Here is a 12704-nt window from a genome sequence, read left to right as displayed (position 1 = left end):
CGTAATCTAGGACTAATATTGCGAAACCGGCCCTACACGTAAATAACTCACAGTAGTGGCCGCGCGTCTTTTAATTGGGCGTGCGCTTTGTAGTTTCTTGGCCGCGCGACTCACTACCGTGAGTCTTGATTATTAGTCTTTATAACATGTATTATTATAGTTATTATTATTGTCGTATCGTTAACTTTCCTTACCGAAGCTATTTAATCACTACGTGAAGTCTCGATCCCGTCGAAGCATCGACTCGATGCGCATGCGTAAGCTAGAGCACTGCACCTCGTATTTACGATTGTGGGTTACTGTCGATGTTGTGAAGAAGCGATCACTACACTGACTACACGAGTGGCGCCTTCCAAGAGAAGAAAAGAAAGTAATGTTTTCGAAGTGGAGGTACGATATTAAGTATAAGATGGCCATTTCGTGGTTATAATCTGTAGAGATGCACGAGGGGTCACCAACTGGTTCGAAATCTCGTACACCTTCAGTGAAATCCTGCCTGAAATATGAAATCTTATGTTGTTATCGTGATTCTGATTCTATACTCGATCGTTCTGGTACCATAGCTTACACTCAACTGCTCCTTCACCTCGTCCTACGTAGTAAGAATGAAATCCGATGTTCCGCTCCGCTTCGGATTTGTAATAATCAAGTTGTGGAAGCCGCACAAAACCAGGAGCTGTGGGAAAGAAGCCGTACAAAACCAGGAGATCTATAGAATCCATGCAAACTGTTCAAAAGTAAGAATGAAATCCGATGCTCCGCGCCGTCTCGGATTTGTATTAAGGCCACACCAAGTCAAACCTTAGTTTCTGGTCACCCGCCCGCATGGTAAACCTGGAACCCTAGTTTATGAGGACTATTATTAATATTACAGGTGCTTAAGTGCATGTGACCCAGCAAGACACTTATTTTTTACTGTAAAAGATTGAGATATTCTAATAGAGCAGTCAGGGATTCCAATAGAGCAGTCACACTATTCTTAACTCTAATATTAGGTATATATGCTACACTAATAAAATGTTTCTAACTATAGCTAGTTTTGTCCTTGATTATATAGCTGTTCAGATTATAACTGTTACTAATGCTTCTGTAACCAAAGTAATTTCAGTAGCATTAACTACTAGCCCATGCAGATGGGCCATAGCTTTAACTTTATAATTCAAATGTAGTCCTCTAATGATTAGTCTAGTAACTTCAAATTCCTTATCACTGAACACTGCAGGGGTATGGAAAGCCGGCAACATTTGGTGAGCTTAAACTTAAACTTTTCCATAACTAAAATTAGATTGGCAAGTAGAAACCCTTATAGTTTAAACATTCCCAGATGATCACTAAAAAACATTAGTCTGGAGCACTCAATGACTCAAAACTTAGACGGTTACTTTTCTCAAGGTTTACTGAATAGAAGGCTGGAAACACATAGCTAGTGGGCTACGACTTCACATCTGAATGAAGAATTTCTGATGTGAAAATAGAAGTTAAATTTCATTTTGGATCATGATCATTTGAACAACTTAGCTATATAAGTCATAGTAATATTTTCCTGACATAGCTAATGAAACATTTATTTCACTTGGAAAGCATATAAGTAGCTACATGAGCAAAACATTTCCTATAGTATATTCTAAATAAATAAATAAATAAATATACTTAAATGCTATACATCAGTGTATAGCTAGCCATGATCCATCAACAACTTTCCTAGTGCATTTTTTGCCGAAGCACAACTACTAATGTTGTTGGTTAAGTTTGACTAAAAACAAAATCAACATGAATTTGCTAAATTGAGCAAATAATAATACCATACAGTATATTGTCACAGTAGAGTCTGAAGTCCTGATCATCCGCCCGCCCGCATCCATTTGTAGGCTTGGGAGTGACCAGAAACTAAGGTATGACTTGGAGTGGCCTAAGCGAGTTGTGGAAGCCAAACAAAACCAGGAGTTGTGGGAAGAAGCAACACAAAACCAGGAGAGAATCCATGCAAACTGTTCAAAAGTAAGAATGAAATCCGATGTTCTGCTCCGTTTCAGATTTGTATTAAGCGAGTTGTGGAAGCCAAACAAAACCATGAGCTGTGGGAAAGAAGCCATACAAAACCAGAAGAGAATCCATGCAAACTGTTCAAAAGTGAGAATGAAATCCGATGTTCCGCTACGTTTCGGATTATTATTATTGTTGTTACTGAGCAGACAGCACAGCTGATATGCTCAGGAAAAAAGCAATTTGTATTAAGCAAGTTGTGGAAGCCAAACAAAACCAGGAGCTGTGGGAAAGAAGCCGTACAAAACCTGGAGAGAATCCATGCAAACTGTTCAAAAGTATGAATGAAATTCGATGTTCCGCTCCGTTTCAGATTTGTATTAAGCGAGTTGTGGAAGCCAAACAAAACCAGGAGAGAATCCATGCAAACTGCTCAAAAGTAAGAATTAAATCTGCTGTTCAGCTTCGCTTCGGGTTTGTATTAAGTGAGTTATGAAAGCCAAATAAAACCAGGAGCTGTGTGAAAGAAGCCATGCAAACTGATCCTGCACAAAAGTAAGAATGAAATCCGATGATCCACTCCGCTTCGAATTTACTTAGTAAACTACAAACTTACTTGGCAACACAAACTTCATAAACTTAGCAACACACTAACTACAAAAGCAACTTAAGCATACAGATGCTCCTGGTTTTGTGGGGTTTTGCACGGGATTTACCCTGAATGATTGGCCTTGTTTCCTGGTTTATAGGGCTTCAGCTGCAAGTTGCTCCTGGCTTTGTAGGGTTTCATTTAATAGTTATGCCTTGGCTTTACTCCTGGTTTTATATGACTTTGCAATTCCTCTCAATTTGGTGAGGCTTTACTCCTGCATGCCTGCTGAACTTCTGTTTCTTTCTCCCACTATATTTTCGTGATTTCAGAATTTATCACTCTACACCAACCTGTAATTTTCAAATCAAATTTTGCAGCTCTTGTTCGATTTTGTGAAATCTTTTGAAATTAGTGAAATCTTGAGAAATTTGTTCAAGATTTTGAAATCCGTATCCCTTTTTCGTGAGTTAGTGACCCCTCGGAGATGCAGTGGCTGGAGAAAGTGGAAACTGAAGTCACGTGATAAAAGTGTTCTGCACACGGAAAGTTCGAGAGTAAGTTTTGATCTATTGCTATTCACGAGAGAAACTTTAGCAATTACTAGTTGATAATTCAATCTGTGTTGACTCAATACCACTTGTAACAAAGCATTTAGCCTAGCTAAGTCTATAAACTGGCTGTACAATACATTGATTCATAGTTTTTTTTTGTAAAATATGTATGCAGCATACAAATTTTGTACATGTATTACTAATAAACAATTAATTCTCTGTAAAATGCATGTGCATAAAGTTCAGTGATAAGTAGCTGAAAGTGGTCTCAGATTCAATCTCATAGTGATCCTTTTTCAAAAATTTCCTGGGGGGGGGCATGCCCTCAGACCCCCATAGAAGGTTTGTGCTTCACACTGCAGGGTGTACTTTGCACACTAGGCTAGTACACCTCTATCTTATGGCCATGTAATTTCAGAAATGGCCAATCAAATTTACTTTTGATTGGCCATTCTGTCCGAGCAATAATTTTCCCTTATATTGTACACTGCATATCTAATCAAAAACAGCCAAGCTGTAAAAAAAGGTGCAGCCCTTAAAAAGGCCATGGTGAAAAAAGATGTGAAATCCAAGGTGGCGGCCAAGAAATGGCTGTGATGATAGGTTAATGGTAAAAATTTTAATAACGACAATTCAGTTGAATTTTGTGCCATTTGGTGGAGAGGTCAGCTACAAAAAATCACCCTGTAAAGAGATCAGCTAGAAACAAATCACCCTGAAGAAAGGTCAGCTACAAAAAATCACCTTGTAGAGAGATCAACTACAAACAAAACACTTTGCAGAGAGTTCAGCTACAATCATTACAAATCAAACTTTAGAGCAATCAGCAACAAACAAATCAACTTGTAGAGAGATCAGCTACAAATAAATCAACCTGCAGAGAGATCAGCTACACACAAATCAACTTGTAGAGAGATCAGCTACAAACAAATCACCCTGTAGAGAGATCAGCTAGAAACTAGATACAATGTAAGGAGTTCAGCTACAAGTAAATCACCTTTTAGTGAGTTCAGCTACAAACAAATCAACCTGCAGTGAGATCACCTACAAAAAAGCACCTTGTACAGAGCTCAGTTACAAACAAATTACCCTGTAGAGAGATCAAGTAGAAGAATTCACCTTGTAGAGAGTTCAGCAACAAAGAAACCACCATGTAGAGAGTTCAGCTGCAAACAAATCACCCTGTAGAAAATTCAGTTACAAACAAATCGCCCAGTAGAAAGATCAGCTAGAAGAAGTTACCTTGTAGAGAGTTCAGCTACAAAGAAACCATTTTGTAATGAGTTCGGCTGCAAACAAATCACCCTGTAGAGAGATCAGCTAGAAGAAGCTACGTTGTAGACAGTTCAGCTACAAACAATTCACCCTGTACAGAGATCAGTTAGAAGCAGTTTCCTTGTAGAGAGTTCAACTACAAACAAATCACCCTGTAGAAAGATCAGCTAGATTAATTCACCTTGTAGAGATTTCAGCTACAAAGAAACCACTATGTAGAGAGTTCAGCTGCAAACAAGTCACCCTGTAGAAAATTCAGTTACAAACATATCACCCAGTAGAAAGATCAGCTAGAAGAAGTTACCTTGTAGAGAGTTCAGCTACAAAGAACCATTCTGTAAAGAGCTCAGCTGCAAACAAATCACCTGTACAGATTTCAGCTACAAACAAATCACCCTGTAGAGAGATCAGCTAAAAGAAGTTACCTTGTAGACAGTTCAGCTACAAACAATTCACTCTGTACAGAAATCAGTTATATAGAAGAAGTTTCCTTGTAGAAAGTTCAGCTACAAACAAATCACCCTGTAGAAAGATCAGCTAAAAGAATTCACCTTGTAGAGATTCAGCTACAAGAAACCACCATGTAGAGAGTTTAGCTGCAAACAAGTCACCCTGTAGAAAATTCAGCTACAAACAAATCACCCCGTAGAAAGATCAGCTAGATGAAGCTACCTTGTAGAGAGTTGAAACCATTCTGTAAAGAGCTCAGCTGCAAACAAATCACCTGTACAGAATTCAGCTACAAACAAATCACCCTGTAGAGAGATCAGCTAGAAGAAGTTACCTTGTAGATATTTCAGCTAACCCTGTAGAGAGATCAGCTAGAAGAATAGTTATCAGTTACCTTGTAGATAGTTCAGCTGCAAACAATTCACCCTGTAGAGAGATCAGCTAGAAGAAGTCACCTTGTAGATAGTTCAGCTACAAACAAATCACCCTGTAGAGAGATCAGCTAGAAGAAGTCACCTTGTAGAGTGTTAAGCTACAAAGAAACCACCATGCAAAGAGCTCTGTAATAAATGTATGTATTATATATAACTTGTACGTTTACTGATAAATTCAGAAATATTTAAAGTATTTAACATCTGCTTCATCTTTCCTTCTTCCTGTGGTAAAGAAAAAACGATAGGTTAAAAAAGCCCCAAAGCCTGCCATAGGCTGGCTTTGGGTTATACAAATACAAAAAGAAGTGAAATCTAATCCAAAACAGCCAAGCTGTAAAAAGTGTGCGGCCCTCAAAAAGGCCATGGTGAAAAAAGATGTGAAATCCAAGGTGGCGGCCAAGAAATGGCTGTGATGGTAGGTTAATGGCAAAAATTTTAATTATGACAATTCAGGTGAATTTGATGCCGAATCCTAGTGGAGGAGGCAATGCAAATTCACCTGAATTGTCGTAATTAAATTTTTTGCAATTAACCTACCATCACAGCCATTTCTTGGCCGCCACCTTGGATTTCACATCTTTTTTCACCATGGCCTTTTTGAGGGCCGCACACTTTTTTTACAGCTTGGCTGTTTTGGATTAGATTACATTGACTGCTATAAACCTCACAAGGTGGATCATTTTCATCATGGAGAATACCACTTGAGGCACTACAAGGTAACTGGAGCTGGTTATACACGAAGTTAATTGGCTTGTTCGCAAGTGACCCAATGGTAAAGCACAATTGCAAATGCTGTTGAAGAAGCTGTAGCAGAAGAATTATTGCATTACAAAGAGTTGTTTACAACAGTTGTACTTCAACAAGATCATGAAGCAGCTGCTACATCTTGTTTTCGTGTTTACTGCAGCTACCAATCTTGTCACGGATGAATTCTTGTGCAAATGAAACAAATTCTACTGCAAAAGCAATGAATTCAACTACAAAAGCAATGAATTCAACTACAAAATCAACAAATTCATTTGTGAACTGGATGAATTCTACTGCAAAAGTGACAAACTCTACTACAAATGGGACAAAGTCAATTGCAAAGGTGACAAATTCAACAACCTGCAATTTCTAATGGTCTTTATAAAAAAAATTCCATCCCTCAGGGAGAGCTGTATTCAATATAATTGATTCACACAATTATATCTAATCCAAAACAGCCAAGCTGTAAAAAAAGTGTGCGGCCCTCAAAAAGGCTACGGTGAAAAAAGATGTGAAATCCAAGGTGGCGGCCAAGAAATGGCTGTGATGGTAGGTTTATGGTAAAAATTTTAATAACGACAATTCAGGTGAATTTGGTGCCGCTTGGTCAATTGGCACAAAATTCACCTGAATTGTCATTATTAAAATTTTTACCATTAACCTACCATCACAGCCATTTCTTGGCCGCCACCTTGGATTTCACATCTTTTTTCACCGTAGCCTTTTTGAGGGCCGCAAACTTTTTTTACAGCTTGGCTGTTTTGGATTAGATTTCACTTCTTTTTGTATTTGTATACCCCAAAACCGGCCTATGGCCTGCTTTGGGACTTTTTTAACCTATCTTTTTTCTTTACCACAGGAAGATGAAAAGATGAAGCAGATGTACCTTAAATATTTCTGATTTTATCAGTAAATGTACAAATTATATATATAATACATATATTTATTACAGAACTGTCCATGGTGGTTTCTTTGTAACTGAACACTCTTCAAAGTAACTTCTTCTAGCTGATTTTTCTACAGGGTGATTTGTTTGCAGCTGAACTCTCTATATGGTGGTTTCTTTGTAACTGAACTCTCTACAAGGTGACTTCTTCTAGCTTATCTTTCTACAGGGTGATTTGTTTGTAGCTGATTTTTTACAGGGTGATTTGTTTGCAGCTGAACTCTCTATATGGTGGTTTCTTTGTAGCTGAACTCTCTACAGGGTGACTTCTTCTAGCTGATCTCTCTACAGGGTGATTTGTTTGTAGCTGAACTCTCTTCATGATGGTTTCTTTGTAGCTGAACTCTCTACAAGGTAACTTCTTCTAGCTGAACTCCCTACATGGTGGTTTCTTTGTAGTTGAACTCTCTACAGGTGATTTGTTTGCAGCTGAACTCTCCACATGATGGTTTCTTTAAATTTGTAGCTGTACTCTCTACAAGGTAACTTCTTCTAGCTGATCTCTCTACAGGGTGATTTGTTTGTAGCTGAACTATCTACAAGATAATTTCTTCTAGCTGATCTCTCTACAGGGTGATTTGTTTGTAGCTGAACTCTCTTCATGATGGTTTCTTTGTAACTGAACTCTCTACAAGGTAACTTCTTCTAACTGAACTCTCTACAGGGAGATTTGTTTGCAGCTGAACTCTGTTCGTGATGGTTTCTTTGTAGCTGAACTCACTACAAGGTGACTTCTTCTAGCTGATCTCTCTACAGGGTGATTTGTTTGTAGCTGAATTCTGTACAGGTGATTTGTTTGCAGCTGAGCTCTTTACAGAATGCTTTCTTTGTAGCTGAACTCTCTACAAGGTAACTTCTTCTAACTAAACTCTCTACAAGGAGATTTGTTTGCAGCTGAACTCTCTTCATGATGGTTTCTTTGTAGCTGAACTCTCTACAAGGTGACTTCTTCTAGCTGATCTTTCTACAGGGTGATTTGTTTGTAGCTGAGTTCTGTACAGGTGATTTGTTTGCAGCTGAGCTCTTTACAGAATGGTTTCTGTGTAGCTGAACTCTTTACAAGGTAATTTCTTCTAGTTGATGTCTCTACAGGGTCACTAGTTTGTAAATGAATTCTCTACATGGTGGTTTCTTTGTAACTGAACTCTCTACGAGGTAACTTCTTCTAGCTGATCTTTCTATAGGGTGATTTTGTTTGTAGTGGAATTCTGTAAAGGTGATTTTTTTGCAGCTGAGCTCTTTACAGAATGATTTCTATGTAGCTGAACTCTTTACAAGGTAATTTCTTCTAGTTGATGTCTCTACAGGGTCACTAGTTTGTAAATGAGTTCTCTACATGGTGGTTTCTTTGTAACTGAACTCTCTACGAGGTAACTTCTTCTAGCTGATCTTTCTATAGGGTGATTTGTTTGTAGTGGAATTCTGTAAAGGTGATTTTTTTGCAGCTGAGCTCTTTACAGAATGGTTTCTATGTAGCTGAACTCTTTACAAGGTAATTTCTTCTAGTTGATGTCTCTACAGGGTCACTAGTTTGTAAATGAATTCTCTACATGGTGGTTTCTTTGTAACTGAACTCTCTACGAGGTAACTTCTTCTAGCTGATCTTTCTATAGGGTGATTTTGTTTGTAGTGGAATTCTGTAAAGGTGATTTTTTTTGCAGCTGAGCTCTTTATAGAATGATTTCTATGTAGCTGAACTCTTTACAAGGTAATTTCTTCTAGTTGATGTCTCTACAGGGTCACTAGTTTGTAAATGAATTCTCTACATGGTGGTTTCTTTGTAACTGAACTCTCTACGAGGTAACTTCTTCTAGCTGATCTTTCTATAGGGTGATTTGTTTGTAGTGGAATTCTGTAAAGGTGATTTTTTTTGCAGCTGAGCTCTTTACAGAATGGTTTCTTTGTAGATGAGCTCTTTACAAGGTAACTTCTTCTAGCTGATGTCTCTACAGGGTCACTACAAACAAATCACCCTATAGAAAGATAAGCTAGAAGAAGTTACCTCGTAGAGAGTTCAGTTACAAAGAAACCACCATGTAGAGAATTCATTTACAAACTAGTGACCCTGGGTCACTAGTTTGTAAACGAATTCTCTACATGGTGGTTTCTTTGCAACTGAACTCTCTACAAGGAAACTTCTCCTAGCTGATCTCTCTACAGGGAGATTTGTTTGTAGCTGAACTCTCTACAGGTGATTTGTTTGCAGCTGAACTCTCCACATGATGGTTTCTTTGTAGCTGAACTATCAACAAGGTAACTTCTTCTAGCTGATATCTCTACAGGGTGATTTGTTTGTAGCTCAATTCTGTACAGGTGATTTGTTTGCAACTGAGCTCTTTACAGAATGGTTTCTATGTAGCTGAACTCTTTACAAGGTAACTTCTTCTAGCTGATGTCTCTACAGGGTCACTAGTTTGTAAACGAATTCTCTACATGGTGGTTTCTTTGTAACTGAACTCTCTACAAGGAAACTTCTCCTAGCTGATCTCTCTACAGGGAGATTTCTTTGTAACTGAACTCTCTACAGGTGATTTGTTTGCAGCTGAACTCTCTACATGATGGTTTCTTTGTAGCTGAACTCTCTACAAGTTAACTTCTTCTAGCTGATCTCTCTGCAGGGTGATTTGTTTGTAGCTGAACTCTCTACATTGTGGTTTCTTTGTAGCTGAACTCTACAAGGTGATTTCTTCTAGCTGAATTATCTCTTTCTATAGTTGCGTGAATTCCCTAAAAGGTAACTTCTTCTAGCTGATCTCTCTACAGGGTGAATTGTTTGTGGCTGATCTCTCTACAGGGTGACTAGTTTGTAGCTGATTTCTATACAGGTTACTTGTTTCTAGCGGATCTCTTCAATTCTCTTCGGGTGACTGTTCTATTAGGATGACTGCTCTATTAGGATGACTGCTCTATTAGAGTATCTCGATCTCGCACTTGCTACACCAAGTTGGATTTCGTGTTATAACTCCGTGGCTTTAAGTCTGATTCTTCTACACCATTGAAGAGCCTTTCTAAGATGATAACTCCATCTGTACAGCGATTTTCAAAGCATTACCCCAAGCGGTTTACCTGGTAGGCGTGGCAAGCAGTCGTTTTTTATTAGCTAATCTCGATTGCGTAATTGTTACACACTGTTGGTTTTTTCGTTGTATCTTCCTGGTTTTTAGCTCGATTTCTTTCAAACCACAAAAGGTTTGAGGTTCAATAGTTAACCTATTCACCCACCGATTTTCAGCTTCTTCCCATACGCAGTTTACCCTGTAGGCGTGACAACATATTGGTGTTATTTTTCGTGAATAATCGCTCATAACTCTTTGCCTGTTTATCGTATTCCAGCCAAAGTTGGTACAGAGATGCGCCTTTATACCCCCCTTCTGTATGCCAAATTTCAAGGCAATCGGATATGGCGTTCGTGTTTTATAGCAGTTTTTGTAAGTGTGCGAAAAGAGGAAGAAAAATAAGAAGGAAAAAAAACGAAGAAACTAAGCCAATTTTTGAAGTCGCATATCTCGGGAACGCTGTAAGCGATTTTGCTCAAATTTGGAATGTGGAGTGCTGAAGGTGGAGGGAGTGTCCACAGCAAAATTTGTCGTGTTTCATCAAGGCAGCACAGAGCTACGGAGGTGCAAAAATTGCGTTTTCTTTCTTCCTGTCAATATACTCACGGGTGTTACGCGCCGGCTTCTTGGGCCGCACGACACACTACCGTGTGTCTTGATTCACAATCAGCTTTAGTAGAAACAAACACAAAATTAATGATGCACTGAAATGAGGGAAATTATCTACACCTCACATGCACAAGATAAGTAGTCATGATGCTTTATTCATTTATTATGATTACAGTACTTGGTAAAGGCAGCCTGTATACCAGAAGGCCTTATAAAGGCCTAAGATGTTTATATTAACTGCACTAAGTATGTTTGAAAAGTAGGAGAAAGAAGGAAAAATCCATGACTGGACCTGGGCAGCCTCAAACCTGCAGCCATCCAATTAATGCTCGAACGCTTATAGGAGTCTGCCAGGCGGTCAGGATATTTTCTTCTTACTATTTTCATGTATTTGTATCCATAGGAATTAAACCTTTCATAATATGTATGTAGATGATCTCCCCTAACTTTAGTAAAATTTTTATTACTTTGGGTTTAAATTTTTAATTATCTTACCATTACACTTACTCCAGACACATCTACCAGAACAGCAAAACTTGTTAAGTGGGTAGTAGAACACTGAACAAATGAGTTATTAGTTGTGTCACTCTGTATGATACCATCAGTTGAGAACATACCACTTTGACCACTAGTGCTGTAGAAACAATGGTTACTAGTAATCAGATAATATGTGTTCATACTTTGAAATGACAAAGAATTCACAGTGAGGATTGACTCGAGAAACATTTCCTGGCTAATTAAGAAAAGAAAATGACATGGATGATATGAAGGAACAGTTGTACATTAATATATCCATTGCTACTTCCAAATATGATATATTGCTGTGGGCATAATTTAGTTTAAAAACAGGTACACTAATGTAGGTACAAGTCCACATGCTAGTACAAAAACATACATACCATTCCAATGTTAAAAGTCATAGACACAGGTTCACTAAGGCTTATTCTGTTTTTCTCATTAGGTAATATTTGAATCGATAGGATTAGACTTTCTACTCTCTCACTACAAACAGGAAAACACATACATACATCATCACAAGCAATATATATAATCCAACACACCTGATATCTGTAGGTAGGTGTATGTTTCTAGAAATGCTTGTGACAACTGAAACTCTCCTACCTGTATACACATATACGTATGTATAAAACAGAATACCTTTTTTGGCAATACTTGTCAACACTATGTATTTGGATGGCATTGTTCCACTTTAATTAACAAGTACACAAAGAAATTTGGAATTTTCAACTAGAGAAGGGACCATAGCACTTCAATAAAAAGTACTGAAACAAGTTGTAGTGGTGCATGATATTAAATCACAGTAAAACAATAAGAAGTGTTATATCTCTACTGCGCTCAAGTTACCATAATGGAATGCACGGTAGGATATAACACTTCTTTTTGTTTTACTGCGATCTAATATCATGCAACTACTCCAGCTTGCTTCAGAACTTTTTATCAATGTGCCATGGTCCCTACTCTAGTTGAAAATTCCAATTTTTTTTGTGTATTTGTTAGTTAATTTTTTTGTAAATAATAAATTATTATGACTAGTAAACCCACACATACCACACCAAAAGAAAGAAATGGAGCTATGCACCCCAGCTATATCAATTATTGCCTGAAAAGTGAAGTATCCATCATGTTTTGTTGTCAGCTATGTTCAACCTGCATAATGAATCAAGAACTGTTTAAAAAGCACCTCTGCAATCCTTGCATACTGCGTCAAAAGAAAGAAATGGTGCTGCGCACCCTGTTATTATTATCTGAAAAGTGAAGTATTTATTACGCTTTGCTGTTAGTTACCGTATAGCGGGAAACTTTCGAAAGGTTAAATTTTCGAAAAATTCGAAAATAACAATGTGTTTTCGAAAATATTTTTTTCGAAAATATAGCAAGCAATAGCTAGTACATCCCGGCTTTGAAGTGACAATCAAAGAAAGTATAGTTAGCTATAAATGAAGTTTGCAAGTGCACGCATGCATAGTTTCTGCTAACATCAGTTAGTTATAGGCCTAATGTATTATAGCTAGGCACTGGGCCACACACAAGTAGCTAACC

At 37.9% G+C, this 12704-nt stretch overlaps 1 protein-coding gene across 5 annotated transcripts in view; it reads right to left on the bottom strand.

Annotated features, from left to right (window-relative positions):
* LOC136254566 (adhesion G protein-coupled receptor L3-like) overlaps window positions 1-12704 on the bottom strand; it is a 113541-nt gene that overhangs the window by 75517 nt on the left and 25320 nt on the right. For 3 of the 5 annotated variants that reach the window (XM_066047310.1, XM_066047311.1, XM_066047313.1), the window contains 4 exons: window positions 11705-11765; window positions 11543-11645; window positions 11324-11376; window positions 11139-11277 (listed from right to left, as the gene is read on the bottom strand). In XM_066047310.1, the coding sequence (XP_065903382.1) occupies window positions 11139-11277; window positions 11324-11376; window positions 11543-11645; window positions 11705-11765 (356 nt within the window). The remainder of the gene's footprint in view (window positions 1-11138; window positions 11278-11323; window positions 11377-11542; window positions 11646-11704; window positions 11766-12704) is intronic. The other 2 variants (XM_066047312.1, XM_066047314.1) reach the window with 1 other exon arrangement.

Source organism: Dysidea avara, chromosome 4, assembly GCF_963678975.1.
Source record: "Dysidea avara chromosome 4, odDysAvar1.4, whole genome shotgun sequence".
Classification (NCBI taxonomy): domain Eukaryota; kingdom Metazoa; phylum Porifera; class Demospongiae; order Dictyoceratida; family Dysideidae; genus Dysidea; species Dysidea avara.
The sequence above is the reverse complement of the archived record's forward strand: the minus strand, read 5'-3'. Positions and strand labels throughout refer to the sequence as shown.